The sequence below is a fragment of the Dermochelys coriacea genome, chromosome 17 (assembly GCF_009764565.3).
Source record: "Dermochelys coriacea isolate rDerCor1 chromosome 17, rDerCor1.pri.v4, whole genome shotgun sequence".
NCBI classification, from domain to species: Eukaryota; Metazoa; Chordata; order Testudines; family Dermochelyidae; genus Dermochelys; species Dermochelys coriacea.
In genome coordinates, this window is record NC_050084.1 from 17,727,407 (window position 1) to 17,743,639 (window position 16,233).

The 16,233-nt window shown below is 42.3% G+C and overlaps 1 protein-coding gene and 1 long non-coding RNA gene across 2 annotated transcripts in view; one reads left to right on the forward strand and one right to left on the reverse strand.

Annotated features, from left to right (window-relative positions):
- The window catches only part of P2RX1 (purinergic receptor P2X 1), a 34,581-nt gene extending 31,092 nt beyond the window's left edge, over positions 1 to 3,489 (forward strand). Inside the window, 2 exon segments of the mRNA XM_038375538.2 lie at positions 2,004 to 2,072; positions 2,521 to 3,489. Of these exon segments, the coding sequence (XP_038231466.1) occupies positions 2,004 to 2,069 (66 nt within the window). The 3' untranslated portion in view covers positions 2,070 to 2,072; positions 2,521 to 3,489.
- The window catches only part of LOC122456959, a 74,057-nt gene that overhangs the window by 51,073 nt on the left and 6,751 nt on the right, over positions 1 to 16,233 (reverse strand). The gene's annotated exons all lie outside the window — the stretch shown is intronic.

The following is a 16,233-nucleotide window of genomic DNA, read 5'->3' on the forward strand; positions in this document are numbered from 1 at the left end:
TTGAAAATCTCAGTCCTTATGTTTAATGATCCATTCTCAGAGTCGTGAGGTTGAGTTGGGGTTAAATCCTTTGCTCCATTTACAGTGCATCCTACAGAAAAAGAGGTGACTTGCAGAAAGAACTTATTCTTGGGTGTTTTAAAAGAATACCCATTGAAATGTGGGGTTATTCATGAGTCACTGGACATACACTTTCTGATCTTTCTAGGATACTTTTTAACTAGGGCTAAGTGATTAAAAAAATTAATCGCACGATTAATCAAACTAATAGAATACCATTTATTTAAATATTTTTGGATGTTTTCTATACTTTCAAATATATTGATTTCAATTACAACACAGAATAAAAAGTGTACAGTACTCATTTATAAGTATTTGTACTGTAAAAAAACAAAGAAATAGTATTTTTCAATTCACCTCATTCAAGTACTGTAGTGCATTCTCTTTATCTTGAAAGTTGAACTTACAAGTATAGAATTATGTACAAAAAAACCTGCATTCATAAATAAACTGATGTAAAATTTTAGCACCTGCAAATCCACTCAGTCCTACTTCTTGTTCAGCCAATCGCTCAGACAAACAAGTTTGTTTACATTTGCAGGAGATACTGCTGCCTACTTTTTGTTTACAATGTTGCCTGAAAGTGAGTTCTCATGGCATTGTTGTAGCCAACATCGCAAGATATTTACTTGCCAGACACACTAAAGATTCATATGTCCCTTCATGCTTCAACCACCATTCCAGGGGATATGCGTCCATGCTGATGACGGGTTCTACTCAATAACAATACAAAGCAGTGCGGACCGACGCATGTTCATTTTCGTTATCTGAGTCAGATGCCTCCAGCAGAAGGTTGATTTTCTTTTTTGATGGTTCAGGTTCTGTAGTTTCCATATTGGAGTGCTGTTCCTTTAAAGACTTCTGAAAGCATGCTCCACACCTTGTCCCTCTCAGATTTTGGAAGGCACTTCAGATTCTTAAACCTTGGGTCAAGCGCTGTAACTGTCTTTAGAAATCTCACATTGGTACTTTCTTTGCGTTTTGTCAAATCTGCAGTGAAAGTGTTCTTAAAATGAAGAAAATGTGCTGGGTCATCATCTGCATCTGCTATAACATGAAATATATGGCAGAATGCAGGTAAACATACAGCAGGGGACATACAATTCTCCCCCAAAGAATTCAGTCACAAATTTAATTAACGCCTTATTTTTTTAACGAGCGTCATCCGCGTGGAAGCATGTCCTCTGAAATGGTGGCTGAAACATGAAGGGGCATATGAATGTTTAGCATATTTGGCACGTAAATACCTAAAAAAGTGCCATGCAAATGCATGTTGTCACTTTCTGGTGATATTGTAAATAAGAAGAGGGCAGCATTATCTCCTGTAAATGTGAACAAACTTCTTTGTCTTAGCGATTGGCTGAACAAGAAGTAGGACTGAGTGGATTTATAAGCTCTGAAGTTTTACATTGTTTTGTATTTGTGTAGTTAGGTAACAAAAAAAATCTACATTTGTAAGTTTTACTTTCATGACAAAGATTGCACTACAGTACTTGTATGAGGTCAACTGAAAAATACTATATATTTTGTTTATCATTTTTACAGTGAAAATATTTATAATAAAAAATAACATACACTTTGATTTCAGTTACAACACAGAATATATATGAAAATGTAGAAAAACATCCAAAATATTTAATACGTTTCAATTGGTATTCTATTCTATAACAGTGCGATTAAAATTGCAATTAATCACAATAATTTTTTTGAGTTAATCGCATGAGTTAACTGTGATTAATCGACAGCCCTACTTTTAACACAAGTCTACTCTGATTTCCGAAGAGTTGGGAATGCTTCACTAAGAATGGTGTGAAACATATTGAGACCAATTGGATCATGATTACTGTTGCACAACAGAGATTAGTCTTTATCACTGACGCTGTTGTGGGGTAATCCCAGAAGGAATAATAGTTTCATCTGGTTTGGACTGGGCAATATCACAGGAAAAAGAAGAGGCTTCTCCTTCCTCCATGTGCAGTCTGCAGAACAACGTGACAGGCTCTCAGTGAAATGTAAGTGGCCTCCCCATCTAAGTTAGATGCACCACTGAAAGTTGATGAAGTCCCACCATTTGACCCAGTGGTGAATTTGATCCTCCCTGTTTCACACAAGGTATGAGAAAGATGCTGTTAAGATAACAGAGGTGGGGAGAGCAATAAGAGAGAGTTGAAATGGGGTTGCAGATGTGGCTTATGGTTGGTTAGATCAACAGATGGGGGCTGTAAAATCTTAACAGGTGTTAATATTTCATTGTGTGGGGTGGATGCACGCCCACATCATGGAGATAACATCTGGGGTGAATGGCCTGGGTTACTTGTAAAGTTTTGGGCATGACTATGAAAAAGTCAGCTGAAGTACAGTTTAGCGCAGAGTTGTGCCTCCTGAGGAGGTGCTGGGCAGGAAGATCCATTCAGGAGAAGGTGGTGATGACTTTGACTGAACCCGTCTCTTTCTTGGCAGGGTCTGCACTGAAAGAAGAACCTGCAACCTCTTCCTCTTCTGATATGTTGTAATAGCCCTCAGTTCATCAGGCCATCACAGACCAAATGCCAGCTGAACTCACCATTTTATACCTTAGACTGAGTCTTCCTAGGCTGATACATCTGGTCTGTGTTTCAGCAGACTATATTTGTCAGGATAGGAGTGCACATCTTTATGAGCGGAAGCCCGATGGGCTGCAAGATGGCAGATGGTTCTGATTTAGTCACAGCTTTAGGCACTGACTAGCAGTGACTAAACTATTCTGGCATGGGGGATTCCCACTGACTTCACCCCAAGAAAAGAGAAGCATGGAGCCTCATTCAATTAAAGCACAGAGGGACTTTTTCTTTGTTGCTCTTTTTTAAAAGGCCCTCTGAAGTTAAGGTGACCAGCTATCTTGATTTTATAGGGTCAGTCCCGATATTCAGGGCTTGGTCTTATATAGGCGCCTATTACCCCCCACCCTGTCCCAATTTTTCACACTTGCTAGCTGGTTAGCCTATCTGAAGTGCTACTATCCTTGGTCTAAATACAATAGACAGAGAGGGAGAGGTTAGGCCAGACTAAATACTGAGTATAAAACAAACACGGGGAGACCCAAACAGTACTGATTACATCGCCCTCCTGATCCCTAGTTGGGTGTTGGCATCACATATGATAAGGCACACACTCATAGAGTCCAATGAGATCATAGCAGACAGTTCTAGTTCTTCTAGAACTTCAGTGGTCTGCTATGAAATGCACAGGGGCTTTTTAGAGCTATGTTCTGGATTAGCCTAGGGTCTGCCTGATTTGTAGGGACTTTGTTAGCCCTGGCTAAGCCACTTCCCCATAGAGGAGTGCCTACTCCTGATAAGGACTGCACTGTTCCTCTTGGTCAATTACAACACTTGGTTATTTTGTAATAATGTATTTTATTAAAAAATAAACCTCTAGTTTTTCTACTAATTCATCTCTCTGTGCCAGTGCTTGTCCTTGGAGGGCATAGATAGATACAGTGTGCTGGCGGGCACTGAAGAATTCAGCATTCTCAGAAAGGTCGTATACACAAGTCTACAACTCTTCTCCTCTAGAGTAACAAAGAATGTGACCATAAGCAAACCCAGTGCAGCAGCCAGAGCTGCATGTAGACGGTGAGGATATGCCAACCCACCATTTTGACTCTGCACAATCTAGACTGCATCTCTCTGCTCACTTTTTCCTCATACTGCACATGCCTGGGGTCCCCCTTAAATTGTCGTACCTTGTTTAATTGTTAGTTTCCCTCTGCATCCCATCTTCACCCATAGATAACCTATTTTTGCTCAAATGACATAATTAATAATGCTTTGCTATTCTTTCATCCAAGGAGCTCAGAACATTTTCCACAAATCAACTAGTTAAGCTTTACAAAATTTCTGTACAGGTAGTAAAGGATTTATAGGGATCACTTCATCTACCACAGAAATGCGGTTCTCTGGTGTTGGACGCAAGAGCTGTTTGACAGCACACAGCAATATTACACTACAGTGTAGGGCAGGAAGTGAAGGAGAATCTTGTAATATTTGTAACTGCAAGAGGAATTTAGTTAGCAGTTCACCTAATTGCATTACAAATCATTTGTTAACAAGGTTCTATTCCTCCCCGTTTACTCTTAAAAGGTACCTTAGCTTTCCTACTAATCTATACTGACTGGTTAATTTAACTAATTGTTTCTACCCTTTGTAATGACCTTGCTATAAACCTTGCACTGTAAAGGAATGCCTTTGACAGACATTAGATCAGCAGGACAGTACATGGTACCAGATTCTGACTTTAGACACACCTCATTCTACAGTTTACAAAAATCATGGCACTGCTGCACTGCATTTAGTGATTTAATACAGTATTCGATGTACCTGGTCCTACATGAACTATCACTTCCTGGAAACCTTGCAATACCAGGAGTTTCAACAGCTGCAGCATTGTGCACATGCTCTGCATTTCTGCAGCGGTCACTATGCACATCCATGCCATAATCATAGACAGATTAGCAGTCACATCCCAGAGCTGCTCAAGAAAAACACAAGTGCAACACACGCTTTATGGGTGAATCTTCAAGTAACAAATATGCTGCAGCAGTAATTGTCTAATGTGGCTGCATTGTTCCCCTTGCAGTGGCACACTACAACCAGCAGATGGAACTAACAGACCATTGATGGCCTTTGAATTAAAGGGCAGCATAGGAAAAATTGAATGGTCAGAGATCACAAACACTGAAATAAACGTGTTCGCACAACCTTTTGTGCCAGTTTAACTAAATCAATCCCTAAGATAAACCAGTGCAAGCTGCGTGCAGAGAAACTGATACAGTAGTTCCTGGCTTCTTGGTATTTTAACTTTTGGGCTTTTGATAAGCAAGTTGGAGGCAGCCTTTGTATTTTGTTTTTTAAAAAGGAGGAATAAAGCATTTGGGAAAATGCTACTTTATCATTACTGCCAACTCTAAACATCCAACAGTCAGCCCCTCCCCCCCCCATCATGACCTTGTCCTTAAAATCATGAAATTTTAAAATATATATACATTGAGTTCTTTTTATTTGCCTTCTGGTTTATGAGAATTTAGGGCATATTTTCAAGCTTTCTGCAACCATGAAGGCTTAATAAAAAGAGAACTGAGATTCCCATGTAATTACGTGTCCCAGGGCCTGGAGCTTTAAGTTAAATATCAAATAATATGAGACTCATGATAATACTGCAAGAGTTGACAACTGTTTTGTTTTAATACAGATCTTCCCCTTTTGCTCCATTGAGATGTAGAAAAACCTGTAACACCTCCAAGGCCATGCCTTATCAGGCCATACAGCATGTGAAATAAGTCCAAATGAGCAGACAGAGATGCACTAGCTCTTTGGTTCATTCAGTCTAGGGCAGGTGGGTCCTTCTTAGGTGTAGTTTCTGTGCTTCTGTGTTGTCCGATCAGAAGCCCTTCCCTCTATCCTGCCTCTTTTAAATTACATTTGATGCAAAAATAGCTCATCCAAGTAAAGAGAAGAGGTATCCCTTAATCATATTCTTCTGTCCAGCTGGAGCCTCTTTGTCTTCCAAGTATTCATTTGGATGTGACAGTGAGTCTGAGAGTCAGGGGCCTGGGGAAATGGCCTCTGAAATGACCAGTAAACATTCGAGAAGAAAATGAAAACAGTCTTTTGATTGTGCCTAATTCTCTCCTATGCCAAAAGTAAACTGAAGAGAGAAAGGTACAAGTGTTATCATGGGGGATCTGGGTAGCTCAGTGCTTCCCCCTACAGTTCCTGGATGTTTATAATATTAGACAGTAGAAGATTATTTCAGAGAGTGGGTGGGAAGAGGCAGTGCAAATGTGTATATTGTGGAACACGGGTACCAAATTGAACCTTTAGGTCTCTCCTCCTGACTCATTTGTATCTCAGCATTGACCTGCTATCCCGCAGAGGTCAGGAACTATTTTCGTTTATTTGGTTCATTATGCATAATTCCCTGTGGAGCCGGTCTGAGTTGGACTCCTATTCTTCAGCAAGGGGCCAAAACACATCTGTTTACCATACTATTAGCACAAGGGGGTTTACTCCTTATTTACAAGTTCTGTAGAATTTTTGAAAAGAATCTCCTCAGTTTGCTGTAGTGCCACCTTATTTGTACAGGAGTGGTTTTTTACAGCTCCTTCTCTTGTTTAATTGGGGTTTGGTATTGTAAATGATTATTTAATTAATAGAAGAATACAATGTAGCTCCTGATGAATTAAATGCACTCTCCAATCCTTTCAGGCAGAGATCACACAAGAATTAATATCTCAGGGACCAAATAGACATTGTTCTTAATTAAAATAAAATAATAATAATACCTCTTATATAGCTCTTGTCATCAGTAGATCTTGGAACACTTTAGAATGGAGGTCAGTATCACTAGCCCTGCTCTACAGATGAGGAAACCAAGGTACAAGAGAATTAAAGTACTGCAGCTGGCTTTTGAGTAAGTGAACAGTTTTATTGCTCCGTCTTTGGAATCAGTCCAACACAATAGCCTAGATCTGAGCACTTCTGAACTTTGGGGAGTTTGAAATCTGAATCCAAATGTAACCCTAATAAATAAAGGTCTGAGCCTTTACTTATGTCAGTATACCCAGACGTACTTTCATGAGTGGGGGTTATATGATCAGGCTCTAAATAAATATACAAACATATTCATATACTTAGGCCTTGTCTATATAGGAAAATTGACCATAGGGAATATTCTATTTCTCAATAGCTTTTGCAGAACAACTTATTCCGCAATAACTATGACAGAATTTTTTCCCCATCTAGAGAAGGCCTCAGATTGTAAACTCTTGGTGGCAGGGACTATTTTATCATTCTGCATGTGCATAGTGCCCAGCGAAGCTGGGCCCTGATCCCTGACTAGGGCCTTTAGGTGCTACAGCAATGCAAATAATAATAAACAATAACATTATAAAATATATATTTCCCATTCTACACAATCTCTCCTTGCTCTAATACGTTCATTCTTTCTCCAGTGCAGCATCCAGTCCTTAAGTTAAAATACTCCTGGATTTCTCCAGAACAAAGCTGTTGCTCCTCTGGTTTCATCACACCAGTTTCAATTATCTTGACAAATCCTCCAGAGGATACTCAATGAAGAAAGGGCAGGAACACCTACTGCTTCCACCTGCTCTTCAGCAGTGCTTCCCATCCCTTACACCCCAAGAAATTCATTTTGAGACAAGTCCATGATATATAGAGAAAGGTACCTTCTGTAGTGCTAACACACTAGACATCCTTTATTGTGCCTCAAGTCATAATCCCAGCAACGCTGGTTGTTATATAGCTAATTTCCTTGACTGTAAACTGTAGCTTAATTATTTCACGATATTTTCTATGGGAAACTGCTATTTCCTTTTGTCTTTTTTTAATTGCTCACTTTATTTTAGAGTGAGTGACAGGCAGGCAGGGCCAAATCTATTCCTGACAACAATGAAGTCCCTGGACCAGATCTTCAGCTAGTATAAATCAGCATAGCTCCACAAACGTCAACAGAGCTAGGACAATTTACACTTTGCTGAGGATCCACTTCCATGATAGATCTGGCCCACTGTTTCAAAAAAGAAATGGTAACAACTCTGACTTCTTCTTAAACTGTACTTGTCACACAATGACAGAATGTATGTCATGTCGCCCTCTGGTGGCTGGCCCAAAAAAGAACAACAACCTACCAATGCTACTAGCTAATGAAGTTATTCCTTTAGCTCAGTGGTTTTCAAACTTTTTAGGCTGTGTATCCCTTGCCAAATAATATAGCCTGCCGCATACATCCAACTAAGATAGGGTCATAATATACCCATGAAAACAGAAAAGAAAAAAAAAGTGGTCTGTAAGGGATAACATGATGTATTGTTCACAACTACATGATTTTTCTCACATACCCCCTGACAAGAGCATGAGTATCCATGAGTTTGAAAACCACTGCTTGAGCTCAAGTGGTAGAGGTCTGTGTTGCAGTACTAAAGGAAATAGGTTCAGATTCTGCTGATGTCCCTTGTAGGATGCTGGTACATAACTAAGCCAAAAGTTTTAAAAGTGACCAGAGATTCTGGTGCCCAACCTGAGTCACATTAAAGGGATCTGAGTTTCGGGAAGTAGTCCTCAACCCTATCAGAAAATCAAGCTCCTTTAAAGCATCTTAAGTTGAACACCCAAAAATGGAGGTAGTCAAAATTACTAGTCACTTTTGAAAATCTGGGACTGACTTTATTAATACTTTTTAAAATAGGATCAGTAGGGAAAAAATATCATTCCTCAGATCAAAAGATTCTGTTCTCCCCTCGAAGCATGCGAGCAATGCTTTGTTGGCATTAATGATTGTTATACACATTAGTTTGAGAGGTACTGAGAGTGTTAGTGAAACTGTCCAATGTTTAGTCTTCTATATTGAGATCTTTATCTTGAACTATTTTACACTCCAAAGACTCACTTGCATCACAACACACTATCTCTAAGTATGAGTACATTCTATGGATCCTATAGTGCCAAGGCACAGCAATGTCTACATATCTGGATGTATATAAGAAAAGGTTTCTATGGCTCTCATTGTTCTGAACTGGGAAATATTTTGTCTTGATTTGCTTATACTGCCTGCAAGAGTTCTATTAAAACTGATATACAGTTAGCTCTATCAGTTTGAGCTCCCTAAATCAAAGGCTGCCACCATAACACTGTGGCAGCCTTTTGATCTCATTGTGTTTTGTAAGCTAAGCAGAGTAAAGTCTTGTCTAGACTTGAAGAGGCACATCTAAGGAAAACTCAGGTGATACAGGAGGCAGTGTTGAAGATTCAGTAAGTGGCAGTTCTCTCTCTGAGTCAATGTTGAACCAATGCTCCAGGGTATTGTTAAGGGGCATCGTTCAGTTGTAGGAGGGTACAGTCTTTTGGATTCAATATAAAACTGAGGTCAATGAAAAAGTCCCACTGCATTTTCTGCAAGGGTACAGGAGTTACCTAGAGATTGTCCTGAATAAAACACCCTGACTCTAAACACCCTTGAGTTTGGGGTAAAGTTTGGATCTGTATCCAGACTTTGCAGCTCAGGCCCAACTATTCTGTAAACACTGGTGTTTGGTCCAATTACCTGAGGAGTTGCATTCTGCCCCAGGTGAATGCAGCATAAGAACTAGAACAGAACAGAACAAACTACACATCTGACCATTTTCACTCCTTGCTCTGAAATGTGTGCACTGTTCAATAACTACCACATTCCACCCCACCTAATGACTGGCAAAGTCATTCCTGTGCATAGACAATTTAAGACCTATGGGATGAAAGACTCTAGATAAATAGGATATTGGGTTATTTTTAACATGGTAGGTTAAACTGATAGAATAAAGCCAAGAGTTAAGGGGATGCTAATGAGAAGAATTATATTAACTAAGTGTATACATAAAATATAAAGGGACACCTATCCACGGCTCTAGACACCCTGTGTAATGGTGTGGAGGTCATCCCAGTCTGCCCGCTGAGGTCAAGCATTAGCACCTACCTAAATTTCCCCTCATGTAGGGCATAAGCAAGTCCAAGCAGGTCTTTCTAGTATTAAAGAGTGCCCTGTGTGGAGGGTCTCATTTATTTAACTGAAAAGAACAACATGAAAACATAAATGAAAGAGTCAATCAGCTGAAACTCTCTGCCTCTGGATTAATCAATCTAATGTCTTGCCCCTGTAGCCATGGAGCTCTCTCAGGGGCTGAATTACCTGCCTGTAGCTTGGGCCTCTGCTGGGCATTCAGCTAGATGCCACCCTTCCCCCAACAGTGCATCGCTCTTTTCAGAGTGTGAGAAAGTGGGACTTTTCTAAAACACTTATGAATCTCCTAAGTCTCTCAGTTTCCCTCTGCACTTTACATTGTTAAAAAAAAAAAAAGTTTGTCTCCTACTAAACCAGCGCAGGAAGCATGAAGTGGGGGGCCACCTGGCTGTCTGGGTCATTAAAAAACTGGCTCAAACCTTCCCTGAATCAACACAGCATCCAGCAAGACAGAGATGCCCAGGGACTGAACCATCAACACCTAACAGCAGGAAACCCCAGCAGGCGGGACTTATGAACTGAGCTGGAGAACCAGGTGAGTGGAAGAAGGTGGCTTTTTGGAGAAACTCAGGAGCTGAGAGGACAAGGTGGGGAATTCATCACAGCTTGGCTGTTTCATCATGGCACTGGTTGACCAGGACTATGGCTTAACTCAGTGGTCCCCAAACTGTGGGGCACTCCCCTCCATGGGGCACAGAGGAACATCCTAGGGGGTGTGGCGGGGCCTGAGCCAGCTCCCACAAGGGGTAAAGGAGGGAGCACCACTCAGCCCTACTCTGCCCCAGCTCTCTTCTGACCCCACTCTCAGGCCCCAGCCCCCGGCTTGCAGCTGCCGGCCATGGCCTCCAGCCTGACTGCAACTCCTCTCCCAGCTGGAGGGCCCCAGAAACATTTTATTTTTGGTAAGAGAGGCGGGGGGGTGGTGAGAGGAAAAGTTTGGGGACCACTGGCTTAATTTCTGTCTCTGCTAACTGAAGAACTGTAAGAATCTGTGTTCTCAGTGATCAATAAAGCTTTGAAAAGGCTGCTGGTGTCACTGTAAATACTGACTGGGAGCATTGTGCCTGGAAGGGCACAGTCCAAGCTTCCCTGCAGGAGTCTGGCTTAGCTGATGCCAAAGGCCCAGACTTGGAGGCCACAGGCCTGTCCTGGGGAACTGTGTGGGTTCTTGGGGCCCAGCCCGCTAAACAGGTCACTTACCAGCTGGGCATAGACCAGACCCTGTGATTCCCTGACACTGAGCAATTCCCTATTCATTCCTCAGGAGGTTGCGTGCCCAGTTTGTTCTCCTGGGCTGCTCTGGTCCCTTGCCTGGAAGCACTTTCTCTCTGGACCTGTTCCTCTCCCTGAACATCTGCTCACCAGGGAGACACCACTGGGAGTAGCTTCCTACTCAGCTCCCCTGAGGAGTCTCTCTCCTCAGGAGCTTCCTCTGTTCTGGCTTCCTAACTGAGTTGGGACCTCCTAAAACTTTATTACGTCCAAGTGTTCCTTAACTAATTAAGTGCTGGCCAATCACCTAGATAATTAATAGTAGATTGGGTTTCAGAGTAGCAGCCGTGTTAGTCTGTATCCGCAAAAAGAACAGGAGTGCTTGTGGCACCTTAGAGATCTGGGTTGGCTCACTCTCCTTAGCAGAGCTTGTCACAAGTAGGCACGGTGCCTGACTCCCCCACCCCAAGAGTATGTGTCTACCCTTCAGGTAGATACCAGTGGCTGGCCTGCGCTGACTCAGGCTCACAGGACACAGGCTAAGGGGCTGTTTAAATGTGGTGTACATGTTTGGGCCCTAGGACCTTGTGAGGTGGAAGGGTCCCAGCCAAGCCCTAGTATCTGCACCACAATTAAGCAGCTCCTTAGCCTGAGCTCTGTGAGCCTGCGTCAGCTGGCATAGGCCAGGTTTTTAATTGCATTTTAGACATACCTCAGGGACAGCTACCCTGTGCCACCTTGCTATAAATTATGAAAACAAAATTAGATCATGCATCAAACACCAACTCCTTCCTCCCCTACACACACCTGATTTCTCCCTAAGGTCCTCCTCTGCAGCAGCCCATGTAAGTAGATGTGTTTTGCAGTGTGCCCTGAAGGGCAATAGCACTCCCCGCTCTTTTAAATCAAGGAGTATAATTATACCCAGCGCTCAACATCTTCAAAACTCTTAAGCAACAGTAATTAGCCCCCACAAAGCACTGCAGAGGTAAGTAAGTATTATTTATCTCTATTTTACAGATGGGTAAACTGAGACACATCTACTTACACGTGCTTACTTACATGTAAGTAAACTAAGGCACGGGGAGGAGAATGACTTGCTAAAGATCAAAGCATGTGCTAGTGTCAAAACCAGCATTAGAACTGGACCATCGTCATGTGTTCAATCAGCTAGACTGCTAGGGAAAGACACTGGCTAGAGAGCTTCCTTACTGGCCTTCTTTGAAATGCTGCATGTCAAAAGGAGATATACCAGGGGTACTTATCCTGTTTCTACTCTAATTAGATTGTAAGCTCTTCGGGGGTCTACCTTAATCAGGGCCTGTAGACCCTACTGTAATACAAATATGATAAACAATAGTAAAAACTCGGGCAATCTTTTAAACTGTGCCTAGCATTCTACAGAACAAACATTACCAACATTCTTATAAACTTTTAGACTTGTTGAACTAGTTACATCTTTCAGAGCAGCAGCCGTATTAGTCTGTATTCGCAAAAAGAAAAGGAGTACTTGTGGTACCTTGGAGACTAACAAATTTATTTGAGCATAAGCTTTCGTGAGCTACAGCTCACTTCATCGGATGCATTTGGTGGAAAATACAGTGGGGAGATTTATATACACACACAGAGAACATGAAACAATGGGTTTTATCATACACACTGTAAGGAGAGTGATCACTTAAGATGAGCCATCACCAGCAGCAGGGGGGGAAAGGAGAAAAATCTTTCATGGTGACAAGCAAGGTAGGCCATTTCCAGCAGTTAACAAGAACATCTGAGGAACAATGGGGGGTGGGGTGGAGAAATAACATGGGGAAATAGTTTTACTTTGTGTAATGACTCATCCATTCCCAGTCTCTATTCAAGCCTAAGTTAATTGTATCCAGTTTGCAAATTAATTCCAATTCAGCAGTCTCTCCTTGGAGTCTGTTTTTGAAGGTTTTTTGTTGAAGGATAGCCACCCTCAGGTCTGTAAATCGAGTGACCGGAGAGATTGAAGTGTTCTCCGACTGGTTTTTGAATGTTATAATTCTTGACGTCTAATTTGTGTCCATTTATTCTTTTACGTAGAGACTGTCCAGTTTGACCAATGTACATGGCAGAGGGGCATTGCTGGCACATGATGGCATATATCACATTGGTAGATGCGCAGATGAACGAGCCTCTGATAGTGTGGCTGATGTGATTAGGCCCTATGATGGTGTCCCCTGAATAGATATGTGGACAGAGTTGGCAGCGGGCTTTGTTGCAAGGATAGGTTCCTGGGTTAGTGGTTCTGTTGTGTGGTGTGTGGTTGATGAGTATTTGCTTCAGGTTGGGGGACTGTCTGTAAGCAAGGACTGGCCTGTCCCAAGATCTGTGAGAGTGATGGGTCGTCCTTCAGGATAGGTTGTAGATCCTTGATGATGCGTTGGAGAGGTTTTAGTTGGGGACTGAAGGTGATGGCTAGTGGCGTTCTGTTATTTTCTTTGTTGGGCTTGTCCTGTAGTAGGTGACTTCTGGGTAGTCTTCTGGCTCTGTCAATCTGTTTCTTCACTTCAGCAGGTGGCTATTGTAGTTGTAAGAATGCATCCTCTACAGCAAACAGGGAAAGATTAAGAATGAGCTCTCAAAACTGGATACTCTCATAAAGAACCAACCTTCCACACAAACTTCCTCGTGGCTGGACTTTACAAAAACTAGACAAGCCATTTACAACACACACTTTGCTTCTCTACAAAAGAAAAAGGACACTAAACTATCTAAACTACTACATGCCACAATGGGCCACAACAGTGGTTCCCGTAACCCACCCAGCAATAGTTAATCTATCCAACTATACCCTTAACCCAGCAGAAGAATCTGTCTTATCTCGGGGCCTCTCCTTTTGCCCCTCCACCCCCAAGAACATGATACAGTTCTGTGGTGACGTAGAATCCTATTTTCGACGTCTCCGACTCAAGGAATATTTCCAACACACCTCTGACCAACATATTAACCCACAGAGACCTTCCTACCAACACTACAAAAAAGAAGGATTCTGGGTGGACTCCTCCTGAAGGTCGAAACAGCAGACTGGACTTCTACATAGAGTGCTTCCACTGACGTGCACAGGCGGAAAAGCAGTATCACTTGCCCCATAACCTCAGCCGTGCACCACTTTCTACAAGCCATTACCCTCTGATCCCACTGAGAGTTACCAAAAGAAACTACAGCATTTGCTCAAGAAACTCCCTGAAAAAGCACAAGAACAAATCTGCACAGACACACCCCTAGAACCTCGACCTTGGGGTATTCTATCTGCTACCCAAGATCCATAAACCTGGAAATCCTGGACGCCCCATCATCTCAGGCATTGGCACCCTGACAGCAGGATTGTCTGGCTATGTAGACTCCCTCCTCAGGCCCTACGTTACCAGCGCTCCCAGCTATCTTCGAGACACCACTGACTTCCTGAGGAAACTACAATCCATTGGTGATCTTCCTAAAAACACCATCCTAGCTACTATGGATGTAGAAGCCCTCTACACCAACATTCCACACAAAGATGGACTACAAGCCGTCAGGAACAGTATCCCTGATAATGTCACGGCTAACCTGGTGGCTGAACTTTGTGACTTTGTCCTCACCCATAACTATTTCACATTTGGGGACAATGCATACCTTCAAATCAGCGGCACTGCGATGGGTACCCGCATGGCTCCACAGTATGCCAACATTTTTATGGCTGACTTAGAACAACGCTTCCTCAGCTCTCGTCCCCTAATGCCCCTACTCTACTTGCACTACATTGATGACATCTTCATCATCTGGACCCATGGAAAAGAAGCCCTTGAGGAATTCCACCATGATTTCAACAATTTCCATCCCACCATCAACCTCAGCCTGGACCAGTCCACACAAGAGATCCACTTCCTGGACACTACGGTGCTAATACGTGATGGTGACATAAACACCACCCTATATCGGAAACCTACTGACCGCTATTCCTACCTACATGCCTCTAGCTTTCATCCAGATCATACCACACGATCCATTGTCTACAGCCAAGCTCTACGATATAACCGCATTTGCTCCAACCCCTCAGACAAACACCTACAAGATCTCTATCATGCATTCTTACAACTACAATACCCACCTGCTGAAGTGAAGAAACAGATTGACAGAGCCAGAAGAGTACCCAGAAGTCACCTACTACAGGACAGGCCCAACAAAGAAAATAACAGAACGCCATTAGCCATCACCTTCAGCCCCCAACTAAAACCTCTCCAATGCATCATCAAGGATCTACAACCTGAAGGACGACCTATCACTCTCTCAGATCTTGGGAGACAGGCCAGTCCTTGCTTACAGATAGCCCCCCAACCTGAAGCAAATACTCACCAGCAACCACACACCACACAACAAAACCACTAACCCAGGAACCTATCCTTGCAACAAAGCCCGCTGTCAACTCTATCCACATATCTATTCAGGGGACACCATCATAGGGCCTAATCACATCAGCCACACTAACAGAGGCTCATTCACCTGCGCATCTACCAATGTGATATATGCCATCATGTGCCAGCAATGCCCCTCTGCCATGTACATTGGTCAAACTGGACAGTCTCTACGTAAAAGAATAAATGGACACAAATTAGACGTCAAGAATTATAACATTCAAAAACCAGTCAGAGAACACTTCAATCTCTCCGGTCACTCGATTTACAGACCTGAGGGTGGCTATCCTTCAACAAAAAAGCTTCAAAAACAGACTCCAAGGAGAGACTGCTGAATTGGAATTAATTTGCAAACTGGATACAATTAACTTAGGCTTGAATAGAGACTGGGAATGGATGAGTCATTACACAAAGTAAAACTATTTCCCCATGTTATTTCTCCACCCCACCCCACCCCACCCCCCATTGTTCCTCAGATGTTCTTGTTAACTGCTGGAAATGGCCTACCTTGCTTGTCACCATGAAAGGTTTTCCTCCTTTCCCCCCCTGCTGCTGGTGATGGCTCATTTTAAGTGATCACTCTCCTTACAGTGTGTATGATAAAACCCATTGTTTCATGTTCTCTGTGTGTGTGTATATAAAACTCCCCACTGTATTTTCCACCAAATGCATCCGATGAAGTGAGCTGTAGCTCACGAAAGCTTATGCTCAAATAAATTTGTTAGTCTCTAAGGTGCCACAAGTACTCCTTTTCTAGTTACATCTTGTTTCCTTGGTTTTAAGATTGGTTTCTTCTTATCTCATTGTTTATTCAGAACCACTAATAAAGGATATGGGGAGACAAATTAGTTTATATATGTAGGGAAGCCTTTTTTTTTTTCTTCAAACTTGTATATGGAATTTGGATGCCTATCATAAGTACGTATGTCTGAAAATTGGGCCATGCATGACTAAATTTTATGGCGATTTTTGCATCCATATATCACAC